General features: G+C 55.0%; 1 protein-coding gene across 1 annotated transcript in view; it reads left to right on the forward strand.

Annotated features, from left to right (window-relative positions):
- PADI2 (peptidyl arginine deiminase 2) overlaps positions 1-24,579 on the forward strand; it is a 45,485-nt gene that overhangs the window by 12,788 nt on the left and 8,118 nt on the right. The window contains exons 3-12 of the mRNA XM_023745205.1: positions 1,039-1,111; positions 7,791-7,852; positions 10,532-10,649; positions 11,073-11,198; positions 18,089-18,267; positions 19,136-19,239; positions 19,975-20,086; positions 20,607-20,714; positions 23,306-23,457; positions 23,893-23,972. Coding sequence (XP_023600973.1) covers positions 1,039-1,111; positions 7,791-7,852; positions 10,532-10,649; positions 11,073-11,198; positions 18,089-18,267; positions 19,136-19,239; positions 19,975-20,086; positions 20,607-20,714; positions 23,306-23,457; positions 23,893-23,972 — 1,114 coding nt within the window. The remainder of the gene's footprint in view (positions 1-1,038; positions 1,112-7,790; positions 7,853-10,531; positions 10,650-11,072; positions 11,199-18,088; positions 18,268-19,135; positions 19,240-19,974; positions 20,087-20,606; positions 20,715-23,305; positions 23,458-23,892; positions 23,973-24,579) is intronic.

Below are 24,579 nucleotides of genomic sequence, written 5' to 3' on the forward strand. Positions count from 1 at the left end.
TCTCCACAAAATACCACGTACGGGCGCACACGTACAGTGCAATTGAAACTTCGTGGCCCATCGCAGAAGTCGGTATTTTGTGGAAGAGCCACACTCAGGGGGCCAAAGAGCCGCATGTGGCTCGCGAGCCGCGATTTGCCGACCACTGGGCTAGACCAGAGCTGTCCCATAGAAACAGATGCAAGCCACACGTGTCATTTTCCGTTTCCTAGGAGCCACATGAAAGGAGAAAAAGAAACAGGTGGACTTAATTTTAATAATATATTTTACTTAACTACATATACCAAAATATTATCGTTTCGGCATGGTATCAACATAGAAAACACTGATGAGGTAGCTTACACTCTACTTTTATCCCAAGTCTAAATTGGGTGTGCGTTTCACACGTACAGCACATCTCAATCCGGACTTGCCGCGTTTAGAATGCTCAATAGCCACCTGCGGCTGGTGGCTACTGCAGGGGACAGCTCCGTGTTGACCAGGGGATGACAGCTTCGTGGAAGGTTAAAATTGCGGGCTGCTGAGTGATGGCATATCAGAATCATTGGGAGTGACAGCCACAGATGTCCTTGTTTTGATCATGTATAAAATGGGCTGCTGGGTGCCCAGGCCACCAAGGGATTTGCCCAGGTGGTAAAGCCAAGACCAGACTCTGCCCACTGGGTTCTCTAGTTATGAACTTCATGTGCCCCATGGCAGTGATGGAGCTGGGCCTTTTCCAAGGGAAACCACCTCAGCCCTGCCCCTGGTTGTGGGGACCCCACAGGCAGCAGGATATACCAGGGGGCACAGGTGGGCAGTCAGCACCCTGGATGCACTCTGAGAGGATGGGAAGCCCCTATCTAGTTTGATAATCTGGGGGAAGCAGCCCACCAACCCAGGAGTGCTTCCTGGAGGAGAGGGTTCAGATGTTTGGGAAAAGCTGGCTTGACGGGCTGTGAGCTGGAAGGCAGGGAGGGTGGTCACTGTAGAGTTTCCTGCCTGAGATAAGTGATCTCTGCTCTTCTCTCCCTCCCACTGCACGCCCTCCCTACCAAGGTCACTGTCAGCTACTATGAGCAGGAGGGAAACAGCCCCATCGACCAGGCTGGGCTCTTCCTTACAGCTATCGGTGAGTTGACAAGGCTATGGCCTGGGAGCCTCATCCCTGGGCCTGGCATGCCGCCCTTCTCAGCAGCACGTGGGCTGCTGTCAATGCTGCAGACCTGGCACTGGGAGCTTCCTCTGAATAATGCAGGACCGAGGAGTGGTGCCCAGGCCCTTCTCTACTAGGGTGGGGGTGTTCTGCCAGCAACTCACCCCAATGTCAGGGTCCCTGTCCCAGGCTCTCTGGATCACGGGGGAGGAGAAGCCTGTTCCTTCCCCTGCCCCCTCCCCGGCAGCCTGGAGAAGGGCTTGCCTCTCATAGTGAGGGCGATGCCTGCCCACAGTCTGTGCTGTCCTTGACAATCTAGCTACTCCTTTACCCTCCCTGGACCCAGAAATGCAGCCTGGGTCCTTACCTCACCTCGTTCAAGCCCTTCATGTAACTCATGAGAGCAGTGAGGCCCAGAGAGGTTAGGGGACTCACTCATAGTCACACAGCAACTCAGTGGCAGGTTGAGTTCAGAACTCAGAATTGTTCCCTCCCAGGTTTTCCCCACTGCACAGCAATCCCCTGTCGTGGGTGGAGGCCAGCCTGGCTCAGCAAGGCCCAGAGGTGTGGTCTTCTGAACCTTCCGTCCTCCAACTCTTCTGCAGTTAGGATGTTAATTATATGTATTTTTAAATTTTTCAAATCATACACTGTGATTATATTTCAGGGCGTGATTTGCCCATCCAGCCTTGGTTTAACTGACAGGTGCTACATGGGGTGGGGCGGGGGGTTGGGGAGGGAACCGCCAGCTGTTGAGTGTTGACTACGTGCTGAGTACTTTAAGAGAGATACTGGTGTCTTCCGTTTAGTGAACACCTACTCTGTGTTCAGGACCGTGCTGGGGGCTTTGAGGAAGAGGAGGAGGAGAAACACCTGACATTTATTAAGCACCTACAGTGTGCCAGGCTCTAATACTTGATGCCTTACTGTCATGATCTTAGTGGTCTTACCACTGTTCCAAGGATAGACACTGCTGTTGTCCCCATTTCACAGATGAGAAAACCAAGGCTCTTGACAAGTAAAACAAACAAAAACTTGCCTGAGGCCACACACCTGGGAAGTGGTTTGTGAAAGCCAAGTCTTTTCCGTTACCTCGTATTCTCCAAGGGTCTTGAAACTCACCCCCCCCCGTACCTCCCCCCCGAAAAAAAAACACAGCTAGTTCCCAGGCCAGCCCCCCCTTCTCCAGCCTGTGCTTTTAGCTGCCAAAATAGGCTCAACGGCAGTGTCTTCTGCTTCTCAGCTTATTCCCAAAGGGCTTGGGTGCCGGTCACCCTGTCCCTCCTACACCGAAGGGGTGCCCAGCCTGGGGTGGGGTCCTCAGGACAACCTCAGGGTCCTAGAGAGACGGAAACTAGAGCTTACCAAGCTGCAGCTGAGGGCGGGCACAGGGGTGGACCTCGCATGCACGCATAGCCCCCAGGTTGTCTCGGATGACCGCCCCAAGGAAACCGAATCCCACAGAGATGGACACCTGAGGACGTAGGCAGGAGGGGCAGCGGCCGGAGGCCTGTGAAGTGAGGTGATCCCAGAGGCTGGCTGCAGCATTAACAAGACTTCATCCAAGCAAGGCAGACTCGGGATAGATGGCAGGACTTCCCCTCGCCCCAAAAGACGGCAAGGCTTGTGCTGACGCCCCAGAAGATACCAAACGCACCCAGGGAGGACGGCCAGGCTCGTCCTTCTGACATTCTGAGGTTGTGGTTTCACTGGGCAATTATTTTTGTTGTTGTTGTTAATCCTCACCCAAGGATATTTTTCCGTTGATTTTTAGAGTGGAAGGGAGGGGGAGAGACAGAGAGAGAAACATCGATGTGAGAGGGACACATCGATTGGTTGCCTCCCACACGCGCCCTGACCAGGGCCAGGAATGGAGCCTGCAACGGAGGTACGTGCCCTTGACCAGAATCGAACCCGGGACCCTTTAGTCCGCAGGCCGACGCTCTATCCACTGAGCCAACCCAGCCAGGGCACTGAGCAATTACTTATTTCACTGCCACAAGGTCCAGATATTTAGGTTCCACGGGCCAGTAAAATGCCCACCACCACCCCCACACACCAAAAATAAATAAATAAGACTGGCATCTTTGATGCTTGGCCCAAAAAAAGACATTAATAATTTGTCATCAATGATCACCATCATTTCAACATATGAACACCTGAAAAAAGGCAGGCATGATCTCAGCACAAAAGAGTCATTAGCATTGCAGCAATAAAGCTTTATGGGAAACGCACCTCACTGAACTGTTTCCTGTTCCGCCAGGGACCCTGGCGAGAATTTGGTCTCTCTGCCTTTCCAAGTCTTGTCTTCTCTCGAGCATCTACCCAGGGGTGCTTGAGCCCCACATCCTGAGTAATCACTCGGGGGCAGTACCTCAGAGGCAGGTACAACCCCAAGTGGTGGGGTTGTCTCCCAAGGGCATATCTGAGTCTGTCTCACCCCAGTTTTGTCCTGAGCAGAAAGAATTCTGGACCAGAGTAGACAAAACTAAGTCTCAGTACCGGCTCTGTCCCCTCCAGTCCATTGTGACCGTCACCCCTCTGGGCCTCAGTTTCCGCATCTGCAAAATGGGCTCGCAGTGCAGTCTCGCACATTGCTTGCAAGGATTCGGTGGGATGAGTGTGCAAAGGGCCTGGCATGGAGTAGGTGCTCAGGCGATGCTCTCTTTCCTTTCCCCCTTCCTCTTGGAGTGGCTACACCTTCTCTCTGCCCCGGTGAAGTTGAAGAACCTTACTGCCCTCAGTCTCCCTCTTGGCATTTGGGAGCAAACCCACAGTGCCCTTGGCCAAATCAGGTTCTAGGTCTTGGTCTCAGGCCTGCCAAGGACTTGCTGTGTGACCTTGACAAGTTGCCCACCTCCTCTAGGCCTCACATTTTTTAGGCTATAACCCCTTGTTGAGCCCTGGCCAGTGTGGCTCAGTTGGTTGGAGCATCGTCCCGTACACCAAAAGGTTAAAGGTTTGATTCCTGGTCAGGGCGCATACCTAAGTTGTGGGTTTGATCCCTCGTCCTCTGAGAGGCAACCAATTGATGTTTCTCTCTAACATTGATATTTCTCTCTCTCTCAAATCAATGAACATATCCCTGGTGAAAGTTTTTTTAAAAAGAGGGGTCTGAGCTCATTGATCCCTGAGGACCTTCGAGACTCCAGTTAGGACTGATTTACAAAACTCTCCTCTTGAGGGAGAAGGTGGGGGTGGGAGGAGAGAGGTCAGAGCCTCAACCTCGTTGCTGTTGTCCTGGCAACGGGAGCAGTACACCAACCAGAGCCTTGACAACTTTTAGCATCCACCTGAGGACCGCATTCCTCACGCCCCCTTCCCAGCGCCTAGGATGGCTGTGGGGGGCAGAGACCTCCTTCCCCACCACACCCCAGGCTGCCCGTGAGGGCAAGAAGGCCAGGCGCGCTGCTGCTGTCCGTGGGGCTGGCCGCCCACCAAAATGCCTGTGGCTCTGTGTCAGAGCTAAGGCTTCAGTGTCTAGATTCTCACTCAGGCAGACTGCCTAAAAGCCAATTTGGCATTTTCCGTTAATCTGCCCCACACCCCAGGCGCCACCTGACACCTTGGGGCTATTCCCAGGAGCTGAGGTAGGACTCGGAGCCTCTGGGGAATGTCTAAAGCCCCGAGACCCTCAGACACATGTCCTCGCCCTCCTCCCCAGGGAGGCATTGCCATCCCAGGCGGGCAGAGGTCACGCCAGCCCTGCTCTCCGACCCCACGAGGATCGTCCCCTTGGAATCTCGTTAAATTGGACACTGGGAGAAAGGTTGACGGGGAGAAGTCCTCCAGGGATGGCTTGTAGCTTGGAGGGGATCCCGAGGGAGGGGGGAGGGGCGAGAAGGCCATTGCAGTTGAATTTGGAGACGGCTCCTGGGTCATAAGACAGAAAATGCGCAGTGGGCGGTTGGAAGGTGGGTGGCATAGAAGCCCAATTACGTAATGGGTTGCATAACGGGAAGCCAGTGAAACCTCCCCGAGTTTCATAAGCCAAGAAAGAGCAATGAGCATCTTATTTAGTGTGTGGAGGCTGCTTCAGGCAGGTGCGGGGACGGGTCTGCCGGGGGACGGCTGTGTTTCTTTAGAGCAGCGGTTCTCAACCTGGGGGTCGAGACCCCTTTGGGGGTCGAACGACCCTTTCACAGGGGTCGCCTAAGACCATCGGAAAACACATATGTAATTCCATATTGTTTTAGTGATGAATCACTATGCTTTAATTATGTTCAATTTGTAACAATGAAAATACATCCTGCATATCAGATATTTACATGACGATTCATAACAGTAGCAAAATTATGAAGTAGCAATGAAAATAATTTTATGGTTGGGGGTCACCACAACATGAGGAACTGTATTAAAGGGTCGCGGCATTAGGAAGGTTGAGAACCGCTGCTTTAGAAGCTATTCGGGACTATTCGGTGTCTTGTGCGTGATGTGCACAGAGTCATAAAATTTTTCAGCGTAAGAAATCCTAACGAAGTAAAGCACAATGGAGTGCTTTATCCTGGATCTCCTGTGAGCCACTGCTCTCAGGGACACACCCAGGAGCCAGCTCCTCTGGGATGACCTTCAGGGGAGCAGGTCAGGTGTGGGAAGGCGGCCTTGACCTTGGGAGCAGCCCAGGGCGGAGGGCAGCCTGGATGCGTGGAGGGAACAGCCCAGGGCAGGGGTCTGCATCCAGAGGCCCGAGCGGGACGCCTGGCTCTGCACTCTCTGGGGACTTCCTGTCACTTCCCCGCTGCTGCCTCGGTTTCCTCATCTGTGTGGGCGGGCTCGCAGGGAGAGCGTGCATGGGAAGTGCCTGCTGCTGCCAGAGGGAACTGTACACCTGAGAGATTATTATCTTCAAAAGCAAAGAGAGTGACTCCTTCGGGAGGCGGTTCCCAGGGAGGAGTGTCTGTGGGGCGTGTCCAGCTGGAAAGTTCCTGAAGGTCCGGGAGCCAAAATCAATAGAGTTCCTCCACCTGAGCCTGCAGCCTCTCGGTCAGCAGCGGGTGGTTCTGGCTTTCCCGCTTTCTCCCTAAAGTCCTTAGCCTGCCCCAGCCTCCCAGATTTCTGGGTTTGCTCACCTGTAAAATGGGAACAATACTGTGCATCCCATAGGACGGGGACTCCTTGAGAGCAGGCCCTGTGCCCCGATGGCCCACCCCTAGGGCTCGGGACCCAATGTGGGGCCTCGGCCATAGCAGATGCTCACCAGTGACCTGCTGAGGGAATGGGGCCAGGAGGGAATATAACTGCCTTACAGTATCTAAGGGACAGGAGGGCTGCCGACTGGGGGCGCTGGAGTGCCCCTTTCCCAAGGACCAGGTGCCGTTAAAGCCGCCCCTCCCGCGGCCGCCTCCTCGCCCCAGAAAAGCCCCGTTCGAGGGTGGGAGGGAATCGAACTGTGAGCAAAGGGAAGACGTGAACGTAATCCCCAGACTCGGGGTGAGCCACCCGAGGAGGGCTGACATCAGTGCCCTTCCTGAGCCAGGACCCTCCGCCCCACCCAGGCCAGGGAGAGGCCATGCCTGCCAAGGGGACTCACCAGGAATCCATTCATTCCACCCAACTCCCATCACAGTCCAAGTCATGCCCAGCGTGAGGCTGAGCCCTCTGGGCAGTTCCCGGGCCTGGATCCGGCTCATCTCGTTCTGTGTGATGCTCCCATCACCTTCCCAACAATTCCCCTGCCCCGCCCTGCTAGTCCCTGATGCATTTTGCCTCGCAGGGACATTCAGCAATAGCTGAAGACATTCTGGTTGTCACGCTGGGGGCTGTCACTGACACCCAGGGCTCAGAGGCCAGGGAGACTGCTAAACATCCCCGTGCACAGAACAACCCTCCACACAGAAGTGTCCGACTCAAAATGTCCGTGGTGCCTACTATTGCAATTAGTGCAACTCCTCTGGCTGGAAAGGGCCCCATTCTGCAGGTAAAGAAGCTGGGGACCAGAGAGGCTGTTTAATCTGGCCAAAGTCACACAGCTTATAAGCAGAGAACCGAAGTTCGAACCCAGCACTGTCTGATGCTGCATCTTGGGTTCATGTCACTGCCCCACACAGGTTCCATGAAGCCTGTCCCCACAAAGGTCTGTTCCCCAAGAGAAAGGAGAAACAGGGACCCCTCCCGGGATCCTCTGACAGCCTGGCCTCTCGAGCACCCTCAGACTGAGAGGGTCAGAGACCCAGTTTCCCTCCCAAACTAAAGCCCTCAGTTCGTGGAGGTGGGATCTGGGCCGCTGAGAATTCTGGGAGAGATACACACGCTCAAACACACCTGTGCACACATGCCCTGGCCAGGCTGGGGAAGGCAGGGCGAGGATCCTATGACAGTTTTCAGACCAGCCGCAGCGGGTGCCCCAGGTCCGCTAGTGCCACTGTGTGACCCTGGGCAGGATCTGGCCTCTCCGAACCGAGGCTCCCAGGTCTGTGCAGTAAGGCTCACCGCACCCACCACCCAGAGTTGACTGGTGGGAGATCCAGACCTCGCTGACCGCACCTCTCGGAGCCGTAAGCAGGCAGCGGGTGTGAGGCAGGGGGTTGGATGAGATGGCCACAGCAAGGCCCTCTCCTTCCAAGGACCAAGCCAATGGTGAGCTACACCCTCATCCCACTGTCCCTGCCCCACCCCACCTGGCAGCTCAACAACTCACCCGTGTGTCTGTCCCCAGAGCTCTCCCTGGATGTGGACGCAGACCGGGACGGCGTGGTCGAGAAGAACAACCCAAAAAAGGTACCTCGCTGCCAGGGCAGACTCACTGGGGGCTTCCGGGGCAGAGCCCCACGTTGGTTTTTCTCTGTTACATCCTCTGGGTCCTAAAGCAGCCTGTCCTCCCAGGAAGCACAGGCAGCTCTCAGTCTTCCGAGGAGGAGACTGGGGCCTGAGACAGGCTCCCTGACACACCACACACCGTGACAGACACACCCCACACCATGAGAGACACACCGAACACCCCACAAACACACAGCACACCGTGACAGACACACCCCACACCATGAGAGACACACCAAACACGCCACAAACACACAGCACACAGTGACAGACACACTGCACACTGCGACAGACCACCACACTCTGAGACAGACCCACTGCACACTGCAACAGACCCACTGCACACAGTGACAGACCCACTGCACACAGTGACAGACCCACTGCACACTGCAACAGACCCACTGCACACAGTGACAGACACACTGCACACTGCGACAGACCCACTGAGCAGCCGCACTCCTGTGGGAACAGGCTCCCACGTCTCAGTTCCCCCACCCACAGGATGGGAGCCCAGTTCAGAGAGTTGTTGGAAAAATTAAATGTCCTGCCACAGAGGAAGTGCCACCAAAGTATTTGCTCTTATTATTTTGCTTTTCTTTTTTTTTTCAATCTGAGCGGGAGAGACCGCCAGGAGCAGAAGGCTGCATTAATACCCTCAGTTCAAGTTTAATGTTGCATGCACAACCCCTCTCCTGTTTACTTATTTATTCATTCATCCATCATTCATTCACTTTTCTTCCTATTCTGCTCTCCCACAAAGGACCATTCTAATGGCTTTACTGTGTCCCTTTCTGTTCTTATGATTCTGGCAAAACCTGTCAGCTGGCTGTTGTGCATGTATTTTTATTTTTTTATTTTTACATTTTTAATTTTTTTAAATATATTTTATTGATTGATTGTTTACAGAGAGGAAGGGAGAGGAATAGAGAGCCAGAAACATCGATGAGAGAGAAACATCGATCAGCTGCCTCCTGCACACCCCCCACTGGGGATGTGCCCGCAACCAAGGCACATGCCCCTGACCAGAATCGAACCTGGGACCCTTGAGTCTGCAGGCTGACGGTCTATCCACTGAGCCAAGCTGGTTAGGGCTGCGTGTATTTTTAACTTGTGCAAATGGCACTGTGTTCTTGACCTCACTCCGTTCCGTACTTTTGCCTCAACCCAGTTTTTTAAGCTCCATTGGTTTTTCTCTGTTACATCCTCTCATTATTTTCCACAACAATCTAAAGCCTGGTTGAAATTATACATCGGTGGATACTTTAAAAAGTTAACTGAATACCCCCACGACGAGACTAGGGACTAGCTGCTGGCCCCAGGTTCCCTGCTTGTTGCTGGGGGCGTGGGGGGCTCAAGCCTATTGGGGAACCCTTCTCCAGGCTCCTCAGGGGGGCTCTGCCTTCCCAAGGCAGCCGAGGCGGCCTCACTCACTCAGTCTCTGTGTCGGTGGCCAAGAGGTGACACTAGACTCCCCGGAGATCTCTGAGGCCTCCGGCCTGGCCCGAGGGCGGCAGCCTGGGTGAAGGCACGCGGTCCCTGTGGGCCTGAACTTACCAGGCTTTCTCCATGAGGGCCAGTGACGTCTCATATTTCATTTATCATTTCATAAATATTTGTTGAGCATATTTTACATTCCAGGGCTGGGTCAGGCCCTGGGGACATAGTTCCTGTCCTCGGGGAGCCCACAGGCCAGTGGAGGGGGCTGAGGGAGACCCACATTAAATACAGGATGGCGTGGTGGCTGTTTCATCACAACTGTCCTAAATCCACCCCCGGAAGGGCAGCTACAGTGTCTTAAGTGTAAACCCAGGGAGGCTGCTCTGGATGGAGAACCGTAAAGGCTTTCCGGGGAAGTGGGACCATCTTGCTGTGACTGGGAGGAGGAGTGGCGTCGGCCAGGTGAAGGGAGACGGGACAGCGTTCCAGGCAGAGGGACCAGCGCAGCGAAGGCTGAGAGCTTGGCGTCTTTGGGAAGCAGAACGGCAGCCAGTGTGGGGGAGCAGGGTGGGCGAGAAGGAAGGTGAGGGGCACAGATGGAGAGGTGGCAGGTCGCTCCGGGCCTTGCAGGCCACAGTGACTTTATCCTGAGTCAACAGGGATCCCTGACCCGGGTGGAAGCAGGAAAGCAGCCGGATCGGGGTGGAGTTCCTTCTAAACCATCTGGCTGCTGGGTAGAAAGTGGATCGCCTTGCAGGGCCCATTGGGGCACTCAGAGAGAGTCTGGAAGCACTGGACGTCTGTCCATCCGGGCGTCTTCCCCTGAGCCCCCTGGGCACTTCAGAGCCTATCGCAGAAGCTCTGCCTGCCCCTTTCTCTGGCCACCCTCCGTCTCCCTGCCCCACCCCTCTCTGGGCACAGGCCCACCCGACGTGAGGCTCAGGAGTGCCTCAGAGCCTTCCAGTCTCTGTCTCTCTCTGCCACCATCCGTCCACCTCCTGAACTTTCCGTCGGTGCTTACACAGACGTCTCTGGGCATCAGACGTGGGATTCAAGTTTGCCAGGTCGCAGCTGCCCCGATGGGGGGTGGCTGCTCTTTATTCTCCTCCTGGGCCGTCTCTCTGGAGTCCTGTGAGGCCTGGGCTGGGACTGTCTGCCAGAAGGTACAGAGGAGGGAACTGACCTCTCTCCCTGCCACTGCAGGCGTCCTGGACCTGGGGCCCCGAGGGCCAGGGAGCCATCCTGCTGGTGAACTGTGACCGGGAGGTGCCCTGGTTGTCCAAGGAGGACTGCAAGGACAACAAAGTCTACAGCAAGAACGGTACCGGCAGGACCCACACGTGGGGTTGGGGGCAGGGAGGAGCAATGGAGGCACAATGCTACGTCCTGGGCTGGGCGGAGGGTGCGGCAGGAGTGACCTGGGGCCTCCTGGGGGTGGAGGACTCAAACATCCACTCTCGCTAAAAACAGAAGACAAAGCTATTAATATAGTCCAATTGGAACCATGTTTTATAAAGAAGATTCACATACATAGAAAAAAGACTGGAAGGAAATTCCCCAAAGGTTATTGGTCGTCTGTGGAATTAGAGACGACAGCCGGTTTTTATGCTTTTCTATAGTTTCCATAGTACACACGTGTGGGGTTTTCTCCGTCCTGATTATAAAAGTAACGACAGCCCTTTGTAAGCCAGCATTGCAGCCCCAAGTGTCTTCATTCTAACCTCCTCGTGTGTCCACCCGTCAGACCTCAAGGACATGTCGCAGATGATCCTGCGGACCAAAGGGCCCGACCGCCTCCCCGCGGGATACGAGATCGTCCTCTACATTTCCATGGCGGACTCGGACAGAGTGGGCGTGTTCTACGTGGAGAGTGAGTGGCCCCGGCCCAGCCCTCGCGGTCCTGAGCCATTCAGTGCTCACCGAGCTCTGCCCTCGAAGGCTCCCAGGCCTCCCCTACGCAGTGGTGGCCCCCACAGGGGCAGGTGCTGCAGAGAGCCCCTGGCCTCTTAGTAAGCAGCTGGGCCTCTTAGGAGCAGAAACGATTACGAAGTTGTATTACTAGTAATGGTCATGGTTGTCCCGGGAAGTCAGGAGGCCCCCTGGCCAGATCTCCCCTCTTCAAAGGAGGTGGTCGTGCCGCAGGTTTAGGCAGAACCAGAGGCCCTTCTTCCCCATGAACCAAGGGAGGAAGGCCTTTGGAGGTCCTTTTCTGGGGTCATGTCACCTTCATGATACCTGAAGCAGGTACCCGCCCCCCCCAGGTGTGTTTTGCCCATCTCGGACTTCCTGGAGCTGAGCACTGCCTCCCAACTTTCATTATATATACTAGAGTCCCGGGCACGAGATTCGTGCATTCATGCACTGGGGGAAGGAGGGGGGTCTCTCAGCCCTGCCTGCGCCCTCTCGCAGTCCGCAGTCCCGGAGCCCTCAGGGGAGCCCTCAGGGAAGCAGGCCTAAGCCGGCAGTCGGACATCTGTAGCGCTGCCGCTGAGGTGGGAGCTTCCGCCACCGCTGCTGCTCTCAGCTCACCAACCATGAGCCCAGCTTCTGGCTGAGCGGTGCTCCCCCTGGTGGTCAGTGTGGGTCATAGCATCCGGTTGTTCCGCTGTTTGGTCGATTTGCACATTACCCTTTTATTATATAGGATTTTTTTTTTATTGCTTTCAGAGAGGTAGGGAGCAGGAGAGAGAATGGAAACATCAGTGATGAAAGAGAATCATTGACCGGCTGCCTCCTGCACACCCCACACTGGGGATCGAGCCCACAAGCGGGGCACGTGCCCTGACCAGGAATCGAACCATGACCTCCTGGTTCCTAGATCGACGCTCAACCACTGAGGCATGCCCACTGGGCATGCCTCTGACTTTTAAAGAGCCCCTGGTGCTGTTGTGGGCACCCTGAGGGGGCTGACCCCTTGCTCCTCTTGTCTGTGACAGGCACCCTGGGCCCCACTGTGTAGGGCACGTACCTCCGCCACAGAGCTCCCTGCTCTGACCCATTCTTTCTATAAGTGCGCGTTGAGCGCCCTCAGTGCAGGTGCTGTTCCCAGCACTGGGGTCCCCACAGTGAACTCTGCAATCACACGCTGCCCGCCCTGGGGAGGTCACAGTGAGGGAGACACAGGAACTAGCGTGATTAGAGGAAATGACACAGACCACGTGATAGAGAGTGCGCGGGGTAGAGGTAAGGTACCGCTAGCCTGAGCAGGTGACTGGGCTGAGGCCCAAACCAACAATGAGAAGGAAACAGCCCTTTATGAGCTGAGGGGAGAGTGTTCCAAGCACAGGGAACAGTACGGGCAAGGCGCAGAGGGGGAACCAGCCTGGAGGAGCAGAAGGAAGACCAGAGCGAGGAGATGTGTTGGAATCAAGGTCAGCGAACTGGGCAGGAGCCAGGGCATGCAGAGAAGGCTCAGCGTTTTCTCTGAGGGCAGTGGAAAGCCATTAGAGGGTTTTAAGCAAGGGACTGTCAAGATCTGATTTATGTGTTAAAATGCTCTGTAAGCAAAATAGTGAGCTTTGCAGTTTGCCATGGGTGCGGGGTAGGGCTTCCCCTGCGTGCCCAGCTGCCTGGAGACCCGGGATCTCTGGCCCAGCTCTGGGGCCCACCGCTGGACAAGCCCACTGCAGCCAGGGCAGTCACCTGGAGGAGTTGGGCACAGGGTTCTCTGGACCTTACCTCAGGGAGTGATTTGGCCAGGACAGCAATGGACAGCTGCCACCTGAAGCCAGTCATCCACTCTGGGCTTGAGCAATGACCTCATACAGGGTGGAATGTCCCCAGAGTCAGGCCGGCTCTGCAGCCCCAGGGGGCCAGATATATTGATGTTTACCCCAGCCAGGCCAGGGTTGCCACAGGCCAGGGTTGCCCCGGGGGGATGGGGCTGTGGGCAGGGGCTAGAGGGGTACAGGCAGGACCTTCACCTGGGTGTCTTGACCATGGCATTGAATTGTGACGCCTGGATGTTACCCAAAGGGCTCTTTTTACTGTTGGGAGTGGATTGAGGTCTGGCCCTGAATCACATCCCTCCCCCGCCCTCGCCACCCGAGATGGGTCCTGAGCAGACAAGACAGAGAGGAATCACTAGGCAAGCGCTTTGGATGCTTTGGACGCCGGTCCCCAGTCTGTGTCATCTGGGCTGGCGTCCTGCAGGGTTGGGGGGGGGGGTTTACAGAGACAGACAGCGATGATCCCAGAATAGTCTGTTTCCCACAAAATGTTCCGTCCTGGATGACTGCTCGGGGTCACGTGAAAGAACAGGATGGAAAATGGCCGTTCTGTGGCAGTTTCCTTTTCTCCCTTTTCTTCTGTGCAAACGTTTTGGGGTGGCGTCAAGATCCAGGTCCACCTGTGGGTGAGAGGGTGTTGTGTTACAGGAATGTCATGTGTCACCCACGACCTGTCACTACCAGAACCACTAAGTAGAGAGAAGGGTTGGATCTTTATGAGAGCTGTATTCAGACGGCCAGTGATCTGAGAAGATGGTGGGTTATGTACCCTAAAAAAATAATCTTACATCTCATCTCAAGGCCACCCTTTTTATAAGGAGGGAAAAAGTGTAGGTAGAGTTTGGAATTCAGGGGGAAAAGGTTAATCAGATGGTGATTCTTTTATAGATAGATGATAGATAGATGATAGATAGATAGATAGATAGATAGATAGATATTATTGATTTCAGAGAGGAAGGGAGAGGGAGAGAGAGAGAAACATCAATGATGAGAGATAATCATTGATCAGCTGCCTCCTACACGCCCCCTACTGGGGATCGGGCCTGCAACCTGGGCATGTGCCCTGACCAGAAATTGAACCGTGACCTCCTAGTTCATAGGTTGGCACTCGACCTCTGAGCCACATCAGCCGGGCTAGATGGTGATCTTCATCCGCACTCTGGGCAGGGACACTCTCTCCCTGGAGCACATGGCTCCGATACCGTCTTGGTCGCCGCTTGCAGCCCTCCTGGGGCACGAAGGTTGGATTGCTTGCGGGTCTCCTGAAATCAGGGCAGGTCCAGTCATACACTCCAGGCCCCGGAGCAATAGCTTCTACACACACCAGTTACCAAGCCCAGTGACTCTATAACTAAAACGAAAAACATTTAACTTCTTGAGTTCCCCATCAGGCAGGGGGTTGGACTGGAGGCTAGGGACCCCAAGAGGGGGCTCTGGAGCCCAGGAGATTCACATCCTAGATCTAAGCAAGTCTAACAAATCCAGACCTCGGGTGCCTCATCTGTGATATGATTTGGGGACAACAAGAGGCCTGGCTGAGCCACTGGTGCTGGGGATTCAAGAGGAGTGAGTGTCAGGCACTCGCACAGTAGCTGGTCCATGGAGCGCTCTCTCTAGATGGCACTTGTGGCTTTTGTTGGAATTATGATGATGAGTGTTAATAATCATTAGAAGTCTCGAGTGCTGTTAGGAAGATCCAGCCTCAGCTTCGGCCCCAGGGTCTCAGAGTTGGGCCTGTCCTCTTCCTACCAAGGATACAGAGACCAGGGTGTCCGTTTGCCCAGGACCTTCCTAGGTTTAGCACTGAAAATCCCTCACCCCAGGAATCCCCTCAGTCTCGGGCACAGCAGGACAGTGGCTCACACTGTCACATTGAGGAGTCTCCTTGGGAGGTGGAATATCGCCAAAGTGACCAGAAGGGTTGTGCCAAATCATACCAATGCCTGGGGCTAAGGAGAGGTCAGGGTGGCCGGCCGACCCAGCTCCAGGCATGTGGCCGCTCCATAAAGGGGCATTGTTGGTTCCTGCAGGGAGAGCCAGCCATGCCCAGGCGGGCCTGCACCCAGCTGGGGACGGGGGACAAGGGAAGAAGGCTCCTCAGGACAGTGGCTGGATTGTTCCCACCGAGGAACTGATCTGCCTAGTGCTGGCCCAGTCCGCCAGAAAGAGAGACACATGGAGATCGCCGGCCAGGAGAGGGAGAAAACTGCCCACAGATGGGCAAGATCATGTCCCTCCACCTGACCAGCTCCCCTGGCCAGGCCTCTGCCCTCCACAAGCCCTGGTGGAGCCCCTCCCCCACCACAGCTTTGGAGTTTTCTGCAAAGACATTTCACCTTCTAGGCCTGAGATCTCTCCCCCCTGAGCATCTGCCGGTTCAAGTACAGCCTGGGTGTGTGGGCATGGAAGAGCCTGAGTGCCCAGGGGGGAATGTTTTTAGTTATGCCGATTGGGAAACAGGGCACACGCTGTCCTTGCTGAATGAGGAGGACTTCACCTTCTGCGTGGGGCTGTGATGAGTTCCTGGGAACATTCAGTGCCTGAGTCTATATGCCTCATTTCCTGGGCCCGTCCAAGTGGAGGTGATGGGAGATATTATTTCTTTGCCTTCTGTTGTTCATGAGCCATTTGATGAAAAGGTCATGATTTTTTTTTTTCAGAGAGGAAGGGAGAGGGGGAGAAAGAGATAGAAACATCAGTGATGAGAGAGAATCGTTGACCGGCTGCCTCCTGCATGCATGCCTCCCCACCGGGGATCAAGCCCGCAACCCAGGCATGTGACCTGACCGGGAATGGAACCATGTCCTAGGTCGACGCTCAACCACTGAGCTACACCAGCCAGGCAAACAGGTCATGAGTGTTGCAGTAAGGGGTGTGCGGTGTGCTGGCTCACTCGCGGTTCTCATAGTAGCCATAGTAGCGATAGCAACAGGTCCCAGCTGTGTTACCCATGGTTACCCATGGTTACTAAGTTTACCGAAGGTACTGATGCGGTGTCATTTTATCTTTCAATGACCCTATGGCACAGGTATTGTCATCTTCCATTTAACAGATGACAATGAGGGGAGGGGAGGGTAAGTGAATTCCCTGAGGTTTCACAGCTTATAAAGCCAGCGTGGCATTTGAACCCAGGTCTCTCTGACTGTGGAAGCCATAACCACTCAGGTGACCGCCCTCAGTGAGGTATACAGGCTGGGGGGAAAGTAAGTTTAAAGTTGTGTGAATACTCGAAACACCAAGTTTATTTTTGTGTTATTATTTATGAATTATTGTATTATTTTCCATACGAACAACTGTAAACCTACGTTCGCCCTGCCCTCTGTGACCAGGGTCCAGTGGAACACACTGTCCTATGTGAGGAGCTATTCGAAGCCTGGACTGCAGTGGTTCTTTCCTTCATTTTGCAAGTTCTAATCAACCACCCTATTTGTGCCAGGACTGTTCTGGTTACATGTTCTAACCCTTGGGCGACTGGTCACTAACCATGTTGACCATGGCACTAAGCTGAGTCTGATTCTGCCCTTCCAGCTCTGCGGGGCATAAAGAAACTCCTTCTGGAACCGCATAGGGTCCTACGCCCATGGCTTCGCCAATGCAAGTACCCCTCTCCTCAGTGCACCCCACCTCTGCCACCCCAAAGGACATCTCAAAGCTGCCCCCCTCTGCTCAAATGCTTCTTCCCATCCCGCCTCCTTCCCCTGCCCTCCCCGCCCCAGTAACCCCATGGGATCGCTCCCCCACAGCTCTGTTGTGACGCTTCCCACCTCTGCTCTGTCTTACCATCAGCTGAGCACTGCTCTTCAACAGAGACGCTGGGCCTCTTGCCCCCAAGCCCTTGCCCATGCTGGCCACAGAGTAATGAGTCAATACATGCGCTCTGAATCGGCCTAAAAATCCTCCTACGGGGAGCGGTATGGGAGCCATCGGTTCAGTGGACATTTATTAAACCGCGTGCCAGACCGGCTGGACCCGTCTCTGCCCCCACAAAGAGACAGCCTCTCGGGGCCAGCAGTGAACACTGAGGTCATCGCCATTCGGAAAGGCTGGGATGGGGAAGGATGGGGCTGCGGAGCCTCCAGACAGAGCCCCTGGCTTGGTCTCTGAGGGACCCGGGCACAATTCTCAGAAGTGACACAATTCTTTTTTTAAAAAAGTGACACAAATCAAGGCCTGAAAGGAGGGAGACGGCTGTTCCAAGCAGAGGAGCAGCGCTGCGAACTCTGGGAGGGTTCAAAGCAGCAGGAGCGCTGGACACACTTGCCTGTCCTCCCAGCCACGCAGATGTACAGCCAGGGGCCCACGCAAGGGTCTTCACGCAGAAAGTTCCCCTCCAAGATTACCTGGAGGGGAATTGGGGTGCAGATGGGCACACGGTGTTTTATTCTGTCACGGGGAAGGGAGCTTGGGGTTCGGAATTGGACGTGACTTTGAGTCCCAGCTCAGCCACTTACTGGCTATGCGACCTCGAACCAGCCATGTCTCCTTCCTGAGGCTCGGTCTCCTCGTCGGTAAAACAGGGAGAATGATCGCTTTCTCAGCGTCACTGGCTGCTCAGCTGTCCTCTGCCATCATCCATGAGCACCATTCCTGGGAAAGTCGGCTCCTTTCATTTTTATTTTTTTTAATATATTTTTATTGATTTCAGAGAAGAAGGGAGAGGGAGAGAGAGAGAAACATCAGTGATGAGAGAGAATCATTGATCAGCTGCCTCCTGCACACCCCACACCGGGATGGAGCCCGAAACCCAGGCCTGTGGCCTGACAGGGAATCGAACCATGATCAGTATTTGCTCCTTTACAGACAAGGAAGCCAGAAGCCAGAGAGGTTGTCTGGTTCAGGGCCACGCGGCTGGCACACGGCAGCGCTGGGACAGTGACCAGGCCACGGCCCCTCTGGCGGCTTCTCTGCTTGTGCTTTTTCTCTCTTCATCTGGAGGACAAGTTCCTCTGCCCTCTTGTCCCCCATCAGTGACCCCGCCCCGCTGACCTCTTCCCGGGGGGCGGGGGTCCGACATTGGTCCTTCTCCCTCCAGACCCGTTCTTCGGCCAGCGTTACATCCACATCCTGGGCCGGCAGAAGCTCTACCACGTGGTCAAGTACACGGGCGGCTCGGCGGAGCTGCTGTTCTTCGTGGAAGGCCTACGGTTCCCCGACGAGGGCTTCCCAGGCCTGGTCTCCATCCACGTCAGCCTGCTGGAGTATATGAGCGAGGTGAGGGCTCCAGGCCTCCCTCATGCAGGGCTGGCCCTGGGCGCCAGGCGGGGCTCCTTCCAGAGGGCCAAGCCCAGGATCCCCTGTGACCCCCTCCCTCCGCTCTCCCTCACTCTGCTCCACTCCCCTCAAGGCACCAAGGGGGAGTCCAGGCTTGGAGACCTAGATGCCCCCACCATTCACGTTCCGGTGAGGCTGGGTCCAGCTTACATTGACCAGAACAGGCTCTGGAGTCAGACTGCCCAGGTTCAGGCCCATGAGACCCCTGGCAGGTGAACGGACTCCCTGGGCCTTGGTTTCCGACAAAAGCTCCTACTTCCTGGGATGGCTCTGAGCATTGGAACTTGTAAGAACTCATTCACAAGCACCCTCAGGTCCGCGGGGAAAGGGAAGGCAGAAAAGGCACAGCTCACAGCACGGTGGGGGGGGGCCTGGCCGCCAGGGTCTCAGACTGGCCCCTCCAGTGGGCACCGCAGAGACTCAAAGGGCAGCCTGGGCGGGACCCTGTGGGCCGGCTCCTGGGAGAGAACGTTGGTGGGGCAAGATCAGAACGTGGTCAGGAGTGTGCGCTCAGCTGTCAGACAACCTGGGTTTAAAGCCAGCCTCTACCACTTACTAACCACGTGCCCTTGGGCAGCTACCTAAGAGGTCTGTGACTCCGAGGTCTGTGACTCAGTTTCCCCATCTGTAAAACAAGGCTTACAGTGTATCTCCCCACTGGGGTAAGGCAGAAATGAGTCGGTGCGTGTAAAACCACCACGGGGCCTGGCACACAGTAAGTGCTCAATAAATGTACTATTGTTATCAGCGTCCCCCACTTGGGAAGGCAGGAGTGACAAGCACCCCTCCCCTTCTCTCCCACACCCAGGACATTCCGCTGACACCCATCTTCACGGACACCGTGGTGTTCCGGATTGCTCCGTGGATCATGACCCCCAACATCCTGCCTCCCGTGTCCGTGTATGTGTGCTGGTAAGCAGTGGCCCTGGTGCAGACGGGCAGTGTGGCGGAGTGGTTATCGCCGGGGCTTCGGGGCAGAGACACCCGGGTTCAGATATGTGACCCTGCAAAACTCACTTGGCCTCTCTGAGCCTCCATTTCTCGGAAATGCTAACGTCACAGAATCTCTGAGGATTAAATGAGACGGAGCAAAGTATCCATCCAAGGTCCTGGCACAGAGTTCTCGCTCTAAAAATAACAGTTACCGTTTCTTTTCTTACTCTTGGCCCATACTGTGAAGTTGGGAACCTCCTATGCAAGGGATATTCATCTCATTCATTCAGCAGTGTTTTTATTGAGCACCTACTATGTGCTAGACAGCCGCAGCGAGATGAGAAGCAGGGGAGCGAAGTGCCTGCAGGTGGGTGCTGGCCACACCAAGGACCTGAGGTCCGGGCCCATCCCCTGCCTCCGTGCTAAGCAGAACTCCGCCTCAGAATCCGGGGGAGTCAGAGACAAGGCTTTGGGGCAGGTGGGGGTGAGAGTCCCCCTCCTTGTTTTATTCGTTCGTGACCTTGGCAAACACCGCGTGTGGGTGTTTGCTTGGCCCTTGAGTCCAGCGGCCTGTGCAAAGGTGACTGAACACAGATGTGGCCTCACCTGCCTGGCACAGCCTCCAGGTGCCAGCTGCTCTTGCCACCTCAGTGACCTGGCCCTCGTCCCTCCTCACCCTTTCTCCTGGCCTTCCCCTGTCCCTAACCTTCTCAGCATGAAGGACAATTACCTGTTCCTGAAAGAGGTGAAGAACCTGGTCGAGAAAACCAACTGCGAGCTGAAGGTCTGCTTCCAGTACATAAACCGGGGCGACCGCTGGATCCAGGTGAGGAGCCGAGCTGGGGAGGGCGTGGCCCAGGGCTCAGGCAGGAAGAGTTGGCTTAACGTCAACATCCTGGCACCCCGCCGTGTGGGAATTCTGCCATCAGCTCACACATGCACGCGTACTCAGAGACATACATGTAGAAGGCAGTTCACTGCAGCCTAGGCAGCAAAAGCCTGTAAAACACCCCAAATGTCCCTCCACGGGGGACGGGGAGGCACACATATGACAGGACAGCCTTCCCGTGGAGGACTTTACAGCAGCGAGGAAGAAGCCAACTGTAAATACAGAATGAGCTCCAAGCTAAGGTGTTCCCTGCAGGAGGATGTATACAGGATGTTGCCAGTGGCTTTTATAAAACGGGGTTGATATGAACAAACACATGCTTGGGATGCCCAGAGCCCGTCCGTGGAAGGATGCGTAGGAACTGTCACTTGCGGTCAGGAAGAGGGTTGGGGGTGCTGGCTGGTACTCACTGGTGGTGCTCTGACTCATCTGATGGCTCCCCGTGGTGTCCCCGCAGGATGAAATCGAGTTTGGCTACATCGAGGCCCCCCACAAAGGCTTCCCCGTGGTGCTGGACTCCCCCCGAGACGGAAACCTGAAGGAGTTCCCAGTGAAGCAGCTCCTGGTGAGATGCTGAGGGCCACCCTGGGACAGGGTGGGGCGCAGTCCTGGGGACTCTGACAGGACGGAGTGGTCAGGAGACCTTGGGCACCCTTGACAAATTAGTCTGTTGCCCAGAGCCTCCGTTTTCCCACCTGCGAAATGGGTCAGTTGGAACAGTGATCTCTAAGGGGCTTTCCTGCTCGGATAACTGATGCATTTCCAACAAATGGAGAGCTTTCTGTTAGATGAGAAATAGGAACTGTGTGTCACAAAGACAGGCCAGGGGCCCTGACTTCTGCCACTGCCCCAACTTACAGCGAAATAGGTTTCCAAGAGGAAAATTATAGTTAAGCAACTGTCAAAAATCCTGGTTCCAACCTCACAGCTCACTAAAGCTGTGGTTTTCTGTGCATGTGTGTTTTTTGTTTTTTTAATGTTTTCATTTATTTTTAGAGAGAGAGGAAGGGAGAGGGATAGAGAAATAGAAACATCAATGAGAGAAACATCATTGATCGGCTGTCTCCTGCATACCCCTCACTGGGGATCAAGCCCACAACCCGGGCACGTGCCCTGACCGAGAATTGAACTTTTGGTTCATGGTTCAACGCTCAACCACTGAGCCACACCGGTCCGGCTGCATTTGTTATTTTTTAAGCAATCTGACCCCCCCCCCCCATTTCCACTGCCCTTTAAGGCCCTCCCCAAGACATCAGGGCTACTCAGAGGCAACCCCTTGTGAACCTTCACTCACAAATCCCCCTCATCACGGGAGATGGGGAAGCCCCTGGTGTGAGCGCAAAGCTCTGGAATGTCAGGCAGACTGGCCGTGAGTCCCGCAGCAGTGTGGCCTCGGGCAAGCAACTCAATCACTTTAGGAGTGGCCTGAAGCCTCAGCTTGCTCATCTGTAAAATGGGGATGGAAACCGTATCCATCTCACAGGCTCGTTGTGAAGATCAAAGGCATTCTCTGAGGCATCCTGCTGCACCTGATAACACTGCCCATCACTAGCTGTCATCATGTTTGTCGTTCCACAGCCCTGGATACTGTCCTCAGTGAGGACTGTCCATTCCCTCTAGCACTGGGAGGGGCAGAGTCAAACCAGCCCGCCGCAGGCCTGAGAACCGAGGCCTCCCAGACCCTCCTCTCACGGTCCCTGCGTCACCACCTGCCTTCAGCGTTAGCTGCCTGCCTCCACAGCCCTGGGCTGCATTGTTCCCGGAGGCCTGTGCCAAGCCCGGCTCTGTGCCGAGTGCCTGCCCGCCTGTGTGACGCTGTAAAGCCCCAGCTGCCCCAGCCTCCGGCAAACCGCACCTTGCCATCTGGGCTCCCAGGCGAGAAAGCGCTAAGCTTCAGCCATCCATCCCACCCGCCACAGCTGTCCCCGGAGCCTCTCAGCTGGGCCGGGATAAGCCACACATCTTCCCGGTTCACTTTTCTTATTACAAGGATTTTTGTCAGACAAGCTTCATCCCAGCCCCAGTGCAAGTTCCCAAGCAAGACCCCTACTTTTTTTTTTTAACCCAAAAAATCATAAAAGGAACCGTAAAATTCAGGTGGTCACCAAGGTTATATCAGCTGGGGACCACTGGGGTTATGCCAATTCCAGAGCTCTGTGCTAAGAAGGATTCTGAGGCAACATCTGGGCTCAGTGAACAAATATGGTTGTTTGGGGATAGGTTGGAATGTCATGGGTCACCTATCTGCCATTCCTGCTTGTATCAGTCAGCTTTCACTAGGTAAGGCTGCAGTAACAAACAACCCCCAAATCTCAATGCTTGACAACAGCAAAGGCCCATGTCCTGCTTACACTCGTGTTGGTTGCTGGTTGGTTGTCTGCAGCTCTGCTTCCCTGTTCCTTCCTCATTCTAGAGCCCAGGCTGCAGGAGCAGCCCAAGTCTGAGTAATGCTGTTCTTCTAGCATGAGGATGGGAGAGAGTTGACAGGCATACGCAGTGGATCTTATGGCTTTGGCTCTGAACTGGCATGCAGCACTTCTGCTCACATTTCATTGGCCAGAACAAGTCATATGACTAAGTCTGATACTGGGCAGGGAAGTAAAGTCCTTCTACAGGGAGAAACCGGAAGTCACACGGCAATAGCTCAGGATGCAAAAGCCTCTTACTAAGAAGGGGGGAGCAAGTCTCTGGGAGCAATAAAACAATCTACCGCCGTGTCGCAGGTCACCTGATCCAGCCCCTCTTTGACAGATGGGGAAACTGAGGGTCGGAGAACTGAAGAGATGAGCAGGGACATCCATAGCACAAAATGAGGACTAATCCTGAAATCACTGATGTACCTCTGTGTTTGGGAAATACTAGTAGAGGCACATGCAGAAACTCAGATACATGCGTGCGCATTCACACACACACACACACACACAAACACACACACTTATATGCTCACGTTCATGCCCACACTCACACCAAGATGCTCACAAACTCAACCTCCCCCCGCCAGGCTCTACTCTCTGGTGGGAATAAGAAGACCGTGGGTGACCCCCGCCCAGAGGCTGCGTGCCCACAATGCCAGACCCAAGGTGGTCAAGGCGTGATCATCAGAAGGTGACTACGTTGGCTGCAGGACACTAATGATGGGTGTGTGCCCCTGCCTAGGGCCCAGATTTCGGCTACGTGGCCCGGGAGCCCCTCTTTGAGCCTGTCACCAGCCTCGATTCCTTTGGGAACCTGGAGGTCAGTCCCCCAGTGACCGTGAATGGCAAGACATACCCCCTGGGCCGGATCCTCATCGGGAGCAGCTTTCCTCTGTAAGAGAAGCCGGGGTGGGGCTGGGGGGCAGGGGGGGAGGTTACTCCGTCTCTTTAGGAGGGGACTGGGTTGCTCATACATGGAGCGAATGACTGAGAGAACTAACCCCTCCCAGGACGCTCTGATGAGATACAGACATTTATGGAAAGAAAACCAAGTTAGCCAGTACATCTCAGCATAAATTAGGATCAAATGTAAAACTAAATAAAAAGCTCTCTTCCCAAAAGGGGAGGCTCTCGTCTATAGTGAGATTATAGACCATGTAGGAAGGGGATGATGGAGTCTGGAGAAGGAATCCTGAAAGAGAGGAGTGGGAGCACCAACCAATCCTTGAGGGGCCATGCACAAAAGAGTCATAAGACGGCATGGCCCTGCCCCAGAGCCCGAGTCCCTGGCTCCATGGCTTGTCCACAACACCCTCCTTCCATCCCCAGATGCCGCCCCCCCACCCACCCTCCAGTCAATGAAAAGGCAGAGCCTCCCTTGGTCAGGGCAGTTGCTGGGGAGGTAGCAAGTACTGTGGGTCCTCACGTCACAAAGGAGCTGCCAGGAACCTGCACACAGGGGACCAGCCAGGATTTGTGCACCAAGCCCCTCAGCCACATGGGATGCCCTACCTTCTTAGTGGAGGCCACTGGCATGTCAGTGACCATTTGCCCGCCTTTCTGTCCTTCTCCCTCCACTCAGTAGCCCTGCTCCATTCAACAGGTATTTCCCAGGCTCCAGCCAAGTGCCAAGCCCTGTGTCAAGCACGAGGCTCCAAACAGGAAGCCCAGCCCTTGCCTTCAAGGAACTGGTTGAACAGGCATGAAACAAGGGGGTGTACGGTGATATAACGGATGTTAGGGAGCCCGAGGAGCCCAAGGAGGGGGTCTCTGACCCCCATGGGGAGTTCAGAGAGGGCTTGTAGAGACAAATATTTATTGAGAGCCTTCTCAGTGACCAGGCATTATTCTAGGCCCGTGGTCGGCAAACTGCGGCTCGCGAGCCACATGTAGCTCTTTGGCCCCTTGAGTGTGGCTCTTCCACAAAATACCAGCTCTTCCGCAAAATACCGACTTCTGCGCATGGGCCACGAAGTTTCAATCGCACTGTACATACGTGCCCACACGTGGTATTTT

The sequence above is a fragment of the Myotis lucifugus genome, unplaced genomic scaffold (genome assembly GCF_000147115.1).
Source record: "Myotis lucifugus unplaced genomic scaffold, Myoluc2.0 scaffold_523, whole genome shotgun sequence".
NCBI classification, from domain to species: Eukaryota; Metazoa; Chordata; class Mammalia; order Chiroptera; family Vespertilionidae; genus Myotis; species Myotis lucifugus.